At 43.3% G+C, this 15920-nt stretch overlaps 1 protein-coding gene across 6 annotated transcripts in view; it reads left to right on the top strand.

The window, feature by feature from the left end:
- Positions 1 to 15920, top strand: part of ARHGAP9 (Rho GTPase activating protein 9) — a 212908-nt gene that overhangs the window by 167380 nt on the left and 29608 nt on the right. For all 6 annotated transcript variants that reach the window (XM_073613794.1, XM_073613796.1, XM_073613797.1 and 3 more), the window contains 2 exons: positions 8207 to 8341; positions 10408 to 10513. In XM_073613794.1, coding sequence (XP_073469895.1) covers positions 8207 to 8341; positions 10408 to 10513 — 241 coding nt within the window. The remainder of the gene's footprint in view (positions 1 to 8206; positions 8342 to 10407; positions 10514 to 15920) is intronic.

The following is a 15920-nucleotide window of genomic DNA, read 5'->3' on the forward strand; positions in this document are numbered from 1 at the left end:
CTCTCATGCAGCCGACTGCATTTGGTTGGGGATGTGAATGAGGGAAGTACGGGCGCTGCAGAAGCGGTGGGTTCCCAATTAGGATTGGCGAATGCAGCAGGAAGGGCACTATGGGCACGACGGGCCTGTGTTTGTCTTCTTGGTGGCAGCGGGACACTACTTGTGCTTGCCACCTCACCAGCTTGAACTGCACTTATGGGACTCGCCACGTCACCAAGTGTTACTGCAGCGCTGGTTTGACTACGACCGGGGTGTACTAGGCCGCTGGTGCTTGCCAGTTCAATAAAAAGCTTCCAAAAAAACTGTTAGCGATCGCAGGGATCAGGTCTGACTCTGCGAACGCTGCAGTTATGCGTTTAGTGTTTTGTAAGTGACAGTGATCGATCGATACTGCACTTGGGTGGGCTGGACTGGGCCGGGCGGAGGGGCAAAACGCAGGTGCTAGCAGGTATCTGGGCTGATCCCGCTAACACTGCGTTTTTGGGAACCCTAAACTGCTGGGGACGCTAGTATAGATCTGATCGGATCAGATATTGATCCGTTCAGATACTATACCACTAAAGGAGGCGTATGCTGCGTGCGTGGGTGTTAGTGGTACTGGCGCTAACCTGACGCTGCCTGGGGCCGGTGCTTGCTAGTTCACCAAAATGCTACCAAAAAAACTGTTAGCGATCGCAGGGATCAGGCCTGACTCTGCGAACGCTGCAGTTATGCGTTTAGTGCCTTGTAAGTGACAGTGATCGATCGATACTGCACTTAGGTGGGCTGGGCTGGGCCGGGCGGAGGGGCACAACGCAGGTGCTAGCAGGTATCTGGGCTGATCCCGCTAACACTGCGTTTTTGGGAACCCTAAACTGCTGGGGACGCTAGTATAGATCTGATCGGATCAGATATTGATCTGATCAGATACTATACCACTAAGGGAGGTGTACGGTGCGTGCGTGGGTGTTAGCGGTACTGGCGCTAACCTGACGCTGCCTGGTGCTTGCTTGCCAGTTCACCAAAATGCTACCAAAAAAACTGTTAGCGATCGTAGGGATCAGGCCTGACTCTGCGAACGCTGCAGTTATGCGTTTAGTGTTTTGTAAGTGACAGTGATCGATCGATACTGCACTTGGGTGGGCTGGGCGGAGGGGCAAAACGCAGGTGCTAGCGGGTATCTGGGCTGATCCCGCTAACACTGTGTTTTTGGGAACCCTAAACTGCTGGGGACGCCAGTATAGATCTGATCGGATCAGATATTGATCCGATCAGATACTATACCACTAAGGGAGGCGTATGCTGCGTGCGTGGGTGTTAGCGGTACTGGCGCTAATCTGACGCTGCCTGGGGCGACGCATATCACCGCCGGGCGATCAGGGGGCTAAACCTTTATTCGGTAATAAACGGCGGGTGCCCTGACACTATAAAAAATAAACAAACTAACCAGCGTCACCCGTAACGGTTATATGGTGATCAGTGGTGAAAGGGTTAACTAGGGGGCAATCAAGGGGTTAAAACATTTATTAGGTAGTATATGGGGGTCCCTGTCACTATAAAACGCTGACGGCGAACCTAAATATTTACCTCACTAACTAGCGTCACCAGTGACACTAATACAGCGATCAGAAAAATGATCGCTTAGCGACACTGGCGATGGGGGGTGATCAAGGGGTTAAAACTTTATTAGGGGGGGTTAGGGGGGTATCCTAGACCTAAAGGGGGGTAATACTCACTGTCCCAACACTGTAACTGTCACAAACTGACACCAATGCAGTAATCAGAAAAAAAAAAAAAAAAACCTGCTGGTGTCAGTTTGTGACAGGGGGGGGGGGGTGATTGGGGGGGGATCGGGGGGCGATCGGGGGGGGGATCGGGGTGTTTTGTATGCCTGGCATGTTCTACTGTGTGTGTAGTGTGTTGTGCACTTACATTGATGTCTTCTCCCCTCGGCGCTGGAACGGAATACCGAGCCGAGGGGAGATGACATCATTTCCTTTGCTGCTGTTTAGCATACAGCAGCAAAGGAGTGTTCCCATTGGCCGGCGGCGATCGCGAGGGGGGGGCCACGAACGGATGGCCTCCCCCTCATCTCGGATCGCCGGGGAACAGAACGGGACCGCTTCGGGCACCGGGGGGGGGTCCGATCGGACCCCCCACCCGCGAGAGGCAAATCACGTACATGTACGTGATTTTGCCTGCCCGTGCCGCCTTGCCGACGTAAATCGGCGTTAGGCGGTCCTTAAGTGGTTAAAAATCACAAAGCAGCTAGCATAATTTGTTGACTACAAATAGAAACAATATATACATTCATGCAGCACCAATAACATAACATCAATCCATTCAAGTATTGAAAATTTGTGTCCATTTATATAATCCCAATGAAGAGTGCAAGAAAAATAGATATCCAAATTTAACGAAAATCCATGAGCTACAAATCCTTCCACTTTGCATAGGCCAAGCCACACAGCACCTGCAGTAACGGGCCAAATCGCTTACCAGACAGTGTTGACCCTCAAATTATTGAACGGTCAACTTTGCCTTTAAGATGATTCTCTAGGGCTCCTACACTCTCCGGTCACGGTACATATAAAGGTCTCTTCACCAGACTTTAATGTATATACTCCTCATAAAAGTATGAAAACAGCTCCACAGTGTAGTAAATTTTATAAAGTATATATTAGAATTAAGGGTACCTTTACACTGGGACGGGTGGGCTATTTTTAGCGGCACTTTACCGTCTCTTTTGCGGTGCTTTTTGGCCACTAGCAGGGCGCTTTTAACCCCCCGGTAGCGGCCGAAAAAGGGTTAAAAGCGCCCGCAAAGCGCTGCTTTAGCGGTGCTGCCCATTGATTTCAGTGGGCAGGGGCAATTTAGGAGCGGTGTATACACCGCTCCTACAGCACCTCAAAGATGCTGCTTGCAGAACGTTTTTGAGTGTCCTTGCCAGCGCACCGCTCCAGTGTGAAAGCCCTCGGGCTTTCGAGTGACAGGAGAGTCACTTTACAGGAGCTTTGCAGGCGCTATTTTTAGTGCTATAGTGCCTGTAAAGCGCCTCAGTGTGAAAGTAGCCTTAAAGTATTGCACTTACATAAACATAGTAAAAATGCGCATTTTAAAATCTCAAATCCACATGTACAAGCCACAGCATCTAGCATGGTGACGTCACACGTCACGTAAGACCCCCATCACGTCATCACGCTGGACACAGCGGCTTGTACATGTGGATTCTACTTTAAGTATACATTAACATTTCAATTTAAAATGGATGTAAACCCTCACATATACCGAGGGAAGTGAACAGCCTCAGATGATACACAGAGATGAAGAAAATCTCCCTACATAAGTTTTACATGTATATCTGCTGTCTTCATCTTTATATACTGTTTAGAAAGTGCACATTGTATTAGAATATCTCTTCCTGATTCACCTGTGGGTGTGGATTCTTGCCATACACTGTGAGAGAGCTGATTGGAGGAAAGGCACACATCCCCTCTCCACATAGGGGGAGACTTGCAGAGCTGTCCTGTGAATAAACCAGCTCTCTTCTAATCTATTTATAGCACCCACCCTGAAACAAAATTCAGGCTGGTTTTATCACAGTTGACAGAGAACTTGTCAGAAGTTATCATGCTGATAACAGAAGAACAGAGCAGGAGAAAGCCATGTGACTTATGGCTTTAAAAAGAGATAAGAATACACTGCAGATATATGTGCCCAGCTCAAATTTCCTGAATCGTGTTTACATCCACTTTAAGCAAGCTTGTGTTCTTCTTTGTGTAAAGTTGTAGATTGCTGTATTTTGCATTTGTATTTGTTATTTGTGTGTGAGTGGCATTTCTATTCTGTTTTCATTCATGTTAATATAAATTGCTTTGTTGATCTTAGAATAAACTCAGCTCTGCTTATGCCATAATATTTCTCACTGGCTAGTCTTTCTCGGTAGAATCATTGTTATTTTTATTATGTATTAAAGCGGTAGTAAACTTGTTTCCTAAAAAGAGAAAAGCTGGTTCCCCTGCAGGCTTAAAGTAGAACCATGGGCAAAACTTTTTTTTTTTCATTTTGGATAGAGTAAGGAAGCATTATTACCCTTGTCAGATTTGTTTGCGCAATCTGTGTCTCATTGCAGAGATTTCTATTCACTTCCTGTCCCATAGCCAAAACAGGAATTAAGAGGAAATCTCTGCAAATTCAGGAAACCTCTTGGGGACCCCCAGGTCACCAGAACTATTGTCCCCATTGGAAGATTTCCCCTCTATTATTTTTCTGGGGACAGCCCAAAATTTTAGATTTTCTTTTACTTTCACTTTCAATGATAATTGTACACAGGACAAATAGAGAGGGTGAATCTCCTTAAAGCGGTTGTATTGTCTGTTTGGTCATTTTTACCTACAGGTAAGCCTATAATAAGGCTTACCTGTAAGTAAAATGAATATCACCTAAACCTGTACAATTTAGGAGATATTCACCTTGCATGCAGCTGCTGACGTCAGCGGCACATGTGCAGTGAAGGTCCGGCGTATCACGCCAGAACTTGCCAGAACAGAGGGCTCCCGTGCGCGTTGGGCAGGAGTGATGTCATTGCGGCTCCGGCCACTCACAGCATTGGAGCCAGGAATCTGGAAGAAACGCAGAGGGAACATGTCGGCCCGCTCAGCATTGTCCAGGCTACACTTTGCCCTACAGGTTATTTTTGTTTTTTTGTTTTTTGGGCATACAAGCGCTTTCAAGGGGAACAGACAGCAATAAAAAGTGACAGGTGTTCTAATTCCTCTCCACTCCATCCAAATTGAAAAAAAAAAGTTTTGCCTTTAGTTACACCTTAAGTCATAATGTACTAGTTTATACCGCATACTAGCACATTATGACAGACATACCTGCTAATGGAGCCCTCCAGAGCTGTGACAGCTCCCCGGTGCTTCCATCTTCACCAATCACATTTGATCACATTACCCGCTGACAGAGAGGTGGGACCCCACTAGGGTCTCTTCTGGTGTAAAAACTCTGCCTGTGAGCAGTTTTAAATGAAAAGAGTTTACTACCACTTTAAGGATTTTAAACCCTCTGGGGTTGAAGTACTAAAACTGCAGAGTGCAAAATCTGGTGCAGCTGTGCTCGGTAGCCAATCAGCTTCTAACTTCAGGTTGTTCAATTAAGCTTTGGCAAAAAAATCTGGAAGCTGATTGGTTTTTATGCAGAGCTGCACCAGATTTTCTACTCTCCTCCCCAGTGTGTAATAGATAAGCAGAAAGTTGCACAATAATGACGTTAGCTCACATGTGTGTAACGTCATTATTTCTGTTCCTGCATAGAGACCAAATATCCAGGTCCTTTGCTTTGTCTGTCCTCTGATTCTGTCCCAATTACTTTAGAAATGGGAATGGTGAAGAAATGAAGGAAGAGACATATGTGTGCACAAGACTTTAGAAAGATAAAACATCCGGTAAAAACTGCCATGTTGACAGGAGGTGCTTTTCAAAAAAGAAGGGCCCTTTCACGAAAGAACACGTTGAGGCTTATTTAGGCCCCTTTCACACTGGAGCGGTTTTCAGGCGGTATTGCACTAAAAATACCGCCTGAAAACCGCCCCTAAACAGCCTCCGCTGTTTGTTCAGTGTGAAAGCCCGAGGGCTTTCACACTGAAGCGGTGCGCTCGCAGGACGGTAAAAAAAGTCCTGCGAGCTGCTTCTTTGGAGCGGGGAAGGAGCGGTGTATTCACCGCTCCTAAACCGCTCCTGCCCATTGAAATCAATAGCCGCGCTGTACGAGCGGATTTAACCCTTTTTCGGCCGCCAGCGGGGGTTAAAACCGAACTGCTAGCGGCCGAATACCGCTGCAAGAACGACGATACAGCAGCGCTAAAAATAGCGCTGTTGTACCGCTGACGCCCCCACCGCCCCAGTTTGAAAGGGGCCTTACTGAAGAGGTTGAGAATCTTAATTCATTTTATCCAATTGTGTAAACGTTTCCTGGTAATTTTATTTATCTTCTACAGGGGGTTATTTACGAAAGGCAAATCCACTTTGCACTACAAGTGCAAACTATAAGTGTAAAGTGCACTTGAAATTGCACTGAAAGTGTACTTGGAAGTGCAGTCACTTTAAATCTGAGGGGTAGATCTGAAATGAGGGGAAGCTCTGCTGATTTTATTATCCAATCATGTGCAAGCTAAAATGTTGTTTTTTATTTTCCTTGCATGTCCCCCTGGGATCTACAGCGACTGCATTTCCAAGTGCACTTTTAGTGCAATTTCAAGTGCACATTACACTTGTAGTTTACACTTGTAGTGCAAAGTGGATTTTCATTTCGTAAATAACCCCCATAGTGTATTAGGTAAAGATTCTCAACTCCTTTAGTAAATCAGCCTCTCCATATTGATGGACATTGACATTTGTTTCTTGTGTTTTTAAAAGACCTAATTTTAATTAAAACAACATCAAATGATCCAGTATACAGCAAACGTACACAAACGTACACATTTTGGCTCACAAAGACTAACTCGATTTTGTTTTAGACCCCTTTCACACTGGGGCATTTTTCAGGAGCTCTAGCGTTAAAAAAAGCGCCTGTAAAGTGCCTGAAAGAAGCCTCATCTGCAATCCCAATGTGAAAGCCCGAGTGCTTTCACACTGGGGCGCTGCGCTGGCAGGGCGTCAAAAAAAAGTCCTGCAAGCAGCTTCTTTGCAGCGCTTTCGTGTTTTTGCCACTGGGCTGGGTGCGCCGATGGCCTGAGATGTTTCACACTGCCAGCGCCCGAAAAACGCCTGAAAAACGCCCCAGTGTGAATGGGGTCTCAAGCGGCGCTTTACCAGCGTTTTTCGGGCGCTGGCAGTGTGAAAGGGCTCGGGCTTTCACATTGGGATTGCAGATGAGGCTTCTTTCAGGCGCTTTACAGGCGCTTTTTTTAACGCTAAAGCACCTGAAAAACGCCTGAAAAACGCCCCAGTGTGAAAGGGGTCTTATTTTGACTTTGATTTTCAATTGACCTAAATGGCATACTGTAGGTTCATGCACACAAATCTCTGCAACACTGTAGGGTTGATTGTAGATTTCAGTAGATTGTTTTAAAAAAGCTGGATGCATTCCTAAAAGCACAAAATATAACTGGATATTAACATTTATAGGTAATAACACCAGGGATTGGATCAACTGTGGGTATAGGATTCTGTATATGGAGGATTTCTATTTATTTATTGTTTATTTACATTTTTTCTGTTAATTGGAATCAGATGGACTTGTCTCTTTTTTTCAATCTGACCAACTATGTGATTTACTAAACGCAAATAGGCTGTTCACTTTGCAAGGGAATTTTCCCCAGAAGTTAGTGAACGAGGTGCAGCTGTGCTGATTTCTATCATCCAATCATGTGCAAGCAAAAATGCTGTTCTTTTCCTTTCCTTGCAAAGTGAAAGGTCACCACATTCACTAAGCTCTGGGGCAAACTCCCTTGCAAAGTGAAATTACCCTTGAAATCTGGACAGCCCGTTTGCTTTTAGTAAGTCAAAATAAAAAAATACTCCCTGCTCCCGGGATAAAAATGTGAAGAAACTAAATCTAATATTTGTAAAATAAATGTGTGTCCAATAACAAGACATATATCTTCCACAGCTGCTGCACTCTCTAAAGTGGATTAAATATCAACCATCCAGTGTACAAACAAAATACAATGAATAATAAGCAGTGCTATGTTAAAAAAAACAAGATTTCCAAAAAAAAAATATCCAAAAAAAGCACCATGTAAAATACAATGGTACGTGCACTATGAATAATACAGAGGGGTTCAGCAAAATTTTCATTGTGCGCTTACCATTGTCATTTTTTGGGGATTTTTGTTGTTTTGTTTTTTTTTTTACCATAGTGCTGCTTATGATTCATTTTATTTTCTTTTCATTTTATTTTCTTTAGTAATTCCACCCCAGCGAGTAGGGGTTATTTTTTTTTTTGTGCTGAAAAATACAACAATGTGCAGAACAATGCAGCTGGTACAAAAAAGCTCTACTTTTACTACTAAGTTTTTACCAGGTCACTTTTATTTTGCTTTAGGTGAGCGAATAAGTTCTGCACTTTATTTATACAACATTCAGAACAGCATCATTACTTTGAAACAATTGCTATTATCTAGCTGCAAAAACAGGAACAAAGTTTAGGGAAACACTCATACACACATCTATAATGAGGTGAATAGGGAATGTTCCTAATGGGTTTTTGTTCTTGGTGAATGCAGAGGAGAAGTTGGATCTCAATGACAGTGAGTGGGACGATATTCATGTCATCACAGGTGCTCTAAAAATGTTCTTCCGTGAACTTCCAGAGCCACTTATCCCTTTCAGCATGTTCGATGAATTTGTTTCAGCTGTTCGTAAGTATTAACTCTGTATAATGTACCTGTAAGATACAGTATAATACATTAGGACGAGTATTCTTGATATTTTCGGAAAAGTTTACAGTAAAACCTTGGTTTGAGAGCATTTTGCAAGACAAGCAGTATTTTTTTTATATAAATTGTGACTTGATATACAAGCGATGTCTTGATATATAAGTAGCATCATGTCACAAAAGAGACGAGAGGCACCTTTAAGTGAAACAATATGGTTACATTTAATGAAGATACAACATTTAGCAACTCACATGGTTGATGATTAAAACAGGCACATCTAAGTATGCAGGCATCCGGGATAAAGCTGTCCACATAGATCATCCTCCACACCACCATCGATGTCAACCCTTCCACGCTGTGGGCCATGAGCGCTTCAAGCCTCACTTTCAGATCGCTGTACTGCAGGGTAGTCTTCCCGGTCACAATTGCAGACTGACAGCGGTGAGAGCCGGCGGTGCGGAGGATGGTCTATGTGGACAGCTTTACCCCGGATGTCTGCATACTTAGATGTGTCTCCTTTAATCATCAACCATGTAAGTTGCTAAATGTTGTACCTTCATTAAATGTAACCATATTGCTACACATAGAGGCGCCTCTCTTCTCTTTTATACTCTGTAGCTCCTGCTGGAATTTGCTTCTAATCCCCTTGTGGAGGCTTTTATTTGTGGATGGACATTTTATGGTTACACAACATTGCTATAATCTTTTTATATGGACTATAAACTGAAGGATTTATGAATTAATGGTTGTGCAACGAATCATCTGAATTTCCATTATTTCTTATGGGGAAATTTGCTTTGTTATACAAGTGTTTAGGATTACAAGCATGTTTCAGGAACAAATTATGCTCACAATCCAAGGTTTTACTGTGTATTCAAATATAACCTTCTGCTGTGTGCTGCAACCACTTCATTGCAACATTATTGCAAAAGTATCTCTGCAAATACTCTCAGAAGTAACTTCATTGCAAAAATGTTTGATAAGCCATTATTTACATGAATGTGATCCTTGGGTTTTGTGCTTATGGCAAGGTCAAACTGGCACTTTCTGCAGGTCAACTTTAACCCCTTCACACCTAAGGGTAAAACAAATATTAATGCCTAAGCACAATTTTGCAACTTTGGCATGTTTTAGTAAAACCATACACATCATCACAACTACGTTGTGTATCCAGGTGGATTATACTTTGTTTTTTTAAGGACAAATTGGGCTTTAATGTTTTAGTAAATGGCATGGATATCTTCAAAAGAAAACTGTCCCAAAATAGTAAAAAAAAAAAAAAACAAACATTTTTTTACATGTAGCTGTATATTTCTTGTTACTACCACCATCACCTACCACCAAAGAACAACCCAAAACAAATTCTCCTGCTCCTGACGATCGCAGCCATATATGTGTATGTTATTTGTTGCTTGCACCCTTAGTACAGCCCATAAACAATAGTTTGCATTTTGTTTTGTTTTTTTGTTCCACCTAAAACACACTGACACTGACATTAACTGATACTAATTTGAAAAAAAAAAATCCTGCCCAAAATATACTGACCTTGATCTTTGACCCTTACTTGACCCAAACACTAACCCTGAAACAGACCTAGGTCAAAACTTGATCTAGGTATTTTTTTCTTTATTTTATTATTATTATTATTATTATTTTCTTTTTTTTACACTCATTTTTTTTTCCTCTCTGCAAGGAGAAAGAAAGATACACTATCTGTGGTAGTTCATTGAAAACTACAGGCCGACAGCCGCAAAGAGCACTGTAAATGAGTAACGCGGCCAGGTGGGCCGTGTCTTTTTTGAATTGTGTCAGCAGACACGGCGAGAAAATTGGTGCATTCATAACATGTTACATGTTACACACTGAATATGGGTGTAACATGATATGAAAGGTGAACTTATCCTTTAAGATGCAGTACAATCAACAGAAGACAATGTTGATAGTATGATTTAAAGTGGGCATTGAGATGCCAATATATGTTTTCACACAAAAAAAATGTCTGCTAAATTCTGCAAACCACCTATGAAATTTTCCTTTGTTCTGAACAGAAATTCCTGATTTGTCCGAGAGGATACAGACTATGAAAAATCTTGTTGGAAACCTTCCTGAATCAAACTATCACACCCTTAAATACATCGTATGCCATCTGAACAGGTGAAATTTCTATGGGGAATGCAGGGCAATATGAATAATATGAAACGGGGGCAGCTAAGAAAAGTAGGCTTGCTGCTTGTAATGTGGGCTTACATGGTGTCCTTATGTTTATAAATCTTCCATTGGTAGTCAGTGGAATTGGCATGTTTAATCTTATGTAGCTGCTATTTCTACTAAGTGGAAGGTGACTAAACAATCACTGGTGCAGTTGGCAGTGACTCCTTTGTAAACCAGCACTATGAGTGTGATGCAATAGAAAAAAAAACTGGGGGTATCCAAGGGAGCAAGGTGTGTTTTTTGGTGCTATATGCCAACCAGGTACAGAGCAGGAAGGAGCTAGTTCCTAGAACTCTGGTGCTAGCTGGAAGACAACAGGAGATGCATACTCATAGCATAGCATTGGCAGGAATACCCATCAGTATTTGTAAGGAAGACTTCTTGTACTATGAGACCATGGTGGTTTTCAGGTCTTTCCTTGAAGGTCAGTGTGGGCCAAAGCCAACGGCGGCCCATCCATTAGGGGCGCCCGGGCGCCGCCCCCTCTCTCTCCCTTTCAGGACACCGGGCACATGAATTACAGCGGCCAGGGTTTTTTTTTAAGCACCTGATTAGAGCCGGAAGCTCTAATAGACTTCAAAATAGGGTGGGCTCAGGTCGCAGAGAACGCGACCAGAGCCCACCCAGGTGTGTTACAACAGCGAATGAATATTCACTGTTGTAACACTGATCCTCAATCTGGCCAATCAGAAGTGGGTGTGAGACCCGTTTTCCGATTGGCCAAAAAGAAAAGACTCCCAATTGGCCGCCGAGGAGGAGGAGGGAGGAAACGGAAGGCGCCGCCGCCATGATGACCCGTGAAGAGCAGGAACCCGCCGCCACCGAGCAGGGGAAGCCGCCGGTGCTGGAGTAAGTGCCACCGATCGGGGGGTGCCTTATTCAGAGTATCTGTTACCCTCTGTTCCCTCAGTCTCTGTGAAAAAAAACATTAAGTTATGAGTGTTGTTGCATATGACCATGTATTATACATAAATGCATATTGTTTTATTTTGTGCATCTGTCTCAAGAAGTGTCTACTACTTTGTTACAAATGGCTGATTTTAAAATGTTACTAAACCCACAACAGTAAAATCAGCCTGTATTTGCAGTATCACACGCTTGTTATACTCACTGTGGAATCTAAGGGGTTAATCCTGCGCATTGTGTTAAAAGCCTGTTTGATCCTGTCTTCTCTGATCCCCCCCCCCCTTCATCCCCAGTCCCCTATCTATCTCCTGATACTACAGGGCCCTGGAGGCACTCTGCACATGCTCAGTTTGGTGTATATTGCTATAGAGGTTTTTTTTTGCATCTGATCAGCACAGGGCCAATCAGCACCCTCCAGACAGAGGGTCAGTGGTCACGCAGCCTCATAGGACAGTCAAAGGAGAATGATATATACTGATAATGAAAAAAGTTATTTAGCAGTTTAAATGTACTAAAATAATTGCATTTCCATGTTCTGTGTACAGTGGGAGACCAGATATAGTGAATGCAGGGTCCTGGGTTTAGTAACACTTTAATCAAGTTCTTGCTGGAACATTGCTCTAAGCTGGGACCATAAATCTGTTGTTGATCAGCTAGCAAGTGACTTTGGCATTGAACGCTTGTAGTAACCAATCGGTTTCTGAAGCCTAAACTGTGATGCAATTAGGGATAAATTGAGGGTTTGCATCCTCAGTTCTGTTATTTACGGCATCCTAATATCCATGTAAACATGACTTTTGTATTTATGTACGTCTGGAACCTTCATTCATTATGAGCTTAACCACATGTCGACCAGCCACCGCAGTTGTGCTGCAGCAGAATGGTACGGTTGGACGAAACGACTTTATGTAACGTCGCTTCGCCCTGTGGCCACTAGGGGGCGTGCACGCGCCTCGATCACTGCCGGGCTCCCACGATCGCTTGGGGCACACGGAGAACCTGGAACTGTGTGTGTAAACACACAGTTTCCGTTTTTTTGAGGGGAGAAGTGACAAATTGTCTGTTCATACAGAGTATGAACAGCGATCTGTTATCTTCCCTGCACAGTCCCCTCCCCCCTTCAGTTAGAACACAAAATAGGACACACTTAACCTCTTCACTGTCCCCTAGTGTTAACCCCTTCACTGCCAGTGACATTTTTACAGTAATCAGTGCATTTTTAATCGCACTGATCGCTGTATTAATGCCAATGGTCCCAAAAATGTGTCAAAATTGTCCGATGTGTCCGCCATAATGTTGCAGTCATGATAAAAATCACTGATCGTCGCCATTACTAGTAAAAAAAAAAATTATTAATAAAAATGCCATAAAACTATCACCTATTTTGTAGACGCTATAACGTTTGCGCAAACCAATCAATATACGCTTATTGCGATTTATTTTACCAAACAATATGTAGAAGAATACATATCGGCCTAAACTTAGGAAAAAAAATGTTTTTTTATATATTTTTTGGGGATATTTATTATAGCAAAAATAATGCGTTTTTTTCAAAATTGTCGCTCTTTTTTTGTTTATAGTGCAAAAAATAAAAACCGCAGAGGTGATCAAATACCACCAAAAGAAAGCTCTATTTGTGGGGAAAAAAGGACTTCGATTTGGTTTGGGAGCCACTCCGCACGACCGCGCAATTGTCAGTTAAAGCGAAGCAGTGCCGAATCGCAAAAATTGCTCTGGTCTTTTGCCAGCCAAATGGTCCGGGGCTTAAGTGGTTAAACGACACATTTAAATATAACAGCTGTTTGTAAGCTGCAGGGAAGGTTGAAAAACGTTTGATAAATAGTATAATAATATAATCATAAATAAGTCATGCTGATGACATGATACGCAATAGAAAACCTCTCTTTTGCTCCGTAGTCTTGTGGCTGCGGCAAATGTTTAAACAGATAATGAACTCATGTTGTCCAGGGAGCAGTGGCGGCTGGTGCTCAAAATTTTTTGGGGGGCGCAAACAAACTTAAAAAAAAAAACCCATCAATTGCAGCCTCACTGTACCATCAAACGCAGCCACTGTGCCCATGAAGTGCCGCCACTGTGCCCATTAAACGCAGCCACTGTGCCCATCAAACGCCGCCACTGTGCCCATCAAACGCAGCCACTGTGCCCATCAAACGCCGCCACTGTGCCCATCAAATACCGCCACTGTGCCCATCAAACGCAGCCACTGTGCCTATAAAACACTGCCAATGTGCCATCAAATGCTCCCACTGTGCCATCAAATGCTCCCACTGTGCCCATCGAATGCTGCTACTGTGCCCCCCCACCCGCCGTCTGCCCGGCACTTACCCTGTCTTGGTTGGGCAGCGGGTGACGGCAGCGAGCGGTTTCCTCCATGTCCTCGATGTCTTCTCCCGTCTGCTCCTCTCCTATGATTGGACGCCTGATAGGCGTCCAATCACAGCGTCTGTCGTTTCAGCCAATCAGGTGACGGGTAACAAACCTGAGCACATGATTGGCGGAGAGGTGGTTCAGTGTTAGGAAAGCGAATATTCATTCGCTTTTCTAACACAGCTGAGTGAACTGCAAGCGCCAAGCGTGGCGCTCGCTGTTTACCTATTTTGACGTCTGTTAGAGCCTATGGCTCTAATCATGTGCTTCAAAAAAAGGATACCCCGTGCTGTAATTCAGGCGCCCGGTGCCCGAAAAGGGGCCAGGCACCTGAATAGGGGGTTGCAGCGGCGGCCATAGATAGTATCATGCAGTGCATAAATGTATCTATTGGTGATAGAGGGGTGGCTGGAGAGAGGGGGCGGGGCACGTACGTCCTTATGGATGCACCGCCACTGCTAGGGAGTATGTATAGCATGCAGAGCTGAGAGCCATAAGCAGCTTTATCGGCTCCAACAATGCTCTTACAACATTTTACCTGTAGGTGGCATCAGAGAACAACAATACTGTCATGCTGAGAAACTTCATTAAGGGCTAATTCACAAGATAGAAACGCATTCCAGATGCTTTTCTGCATGCGTGTTTTTGTTGAATTTTTGATGCGGTCCAGTGCGTTTTTTCCCCCCTTTTTTAACCTAAAATAAGGACATGTGCATTCCAGTTTTTGGTGCGTTTAGATGCGTTCCAGTGTGTTTTTAATGCTTTTACAGTGTTCCAGTACAGTCCAGTGCAGGAAAAATGCAGCATGTTCTACTTTTTTTTTTCTGGAACACACTGGAACTGCAAGCTTTGGTATGAACTATGCCATTAAAAATCATATAACCGACTTTCCATGCGTTTTTGATGCAGAAAAAAAAAGCACTGGACTGCATGTGGTGTGAACTGGCCCTTACTCTTCTAATCTTCCCTTTCTAGGGACAGTGCAGTGTTTTAAATATTTTAATCAATGTCTTGCATGTATGTTAGTCACAAATGCCAGCATAGTCTAATTTTCTTTCATTCTTTGTTTTCCAAAATTAAACTTGTAATCACCGAAAAATGTGCTCAAAGTCTAGTAGTTGTAATTTATGTATGTGTTTTCCATCTTTCTACTAGTCTCAGATGCATGTTGTTTTGTGCCTTTTTTTACATAAATGGACATATTTATAAAGTGGTAAAAGACTGATTTATTATTCATTATACTATGACTGATGTTATATTAACTAACTATCACCAATAACTTTCTACTGAAGCAGGCATCATTTTTGCCGCACATGTGCACACCCCTTCACTACCTTTGCAGATAAAGGGGTAGCAGTTTTCCCCCCCCCCCCACCAACCACTAGTGCAATAGAGAAATAAGTCTGTTATTTTTAAATGTGCTTTAACAGACCAAGCTGTCCAACAAAAGTGGAAGTTAGAGTGTTGAAACAAACACTGTCACACATTGACAGCTGTGCTTGCGATTGTGATTTTTTTATTTTTGTAAAACCCTTATCACTCAGCCCTGTTTCACACTTATGCGTTGTGGGAAACGCAGTGTATCCTGTGCGTTTCCCACATCGTATTGCAATCACACGGTGTCTATGTGATCTGATGCAAGTGTCCATGTTATCTTAACGACACCCCAAAACATATTGCAAAATGCAGTGCGATTGCCAGAATCGTATTGCATGGGTGTGAACACCCATGTAATGCGATTCAGGTGCGGGGGAAAAAAAAGTTCTGCCCCATTGTAGTGCAGATGCGATTTCAGCCACACAAATGGTAGGGCTAAAAATTGGACCGCACAGACATCGCATGTGATGTGCACAGGAATGCAGTGCGATTCCTGTGCGAATCACATGCGTGCGGTGTCTACATCGCACAGGTGTGAACCCAGGTTTAAGGGAAAAATATTTTTTTTTATAACTGCTTAAAAAGTGTTAGCTAAAGTTAGGATATTAATTGTTAGTCACTTATGTAAAGTCCATGGAAATCTACTAGCCATCTAACACTACCCTCTCTAGACAGTGCT

The sequence above is a fragment of the Aquarana catesbeiana genome, linkage group LG02 (genome assembly GCF_042186555.1).
Source record: "Aquarana catesbeiana isolate 2022-GZ linkage group LG02, ASM4218655v1, whole genome shotgun sequence".
Taxonomy (NCBI): Eukaryota; Metazoa; Chordata; class Amphibia; order Anura; family Ranidae; genus Aquarana; species Aquarana catesbeiana.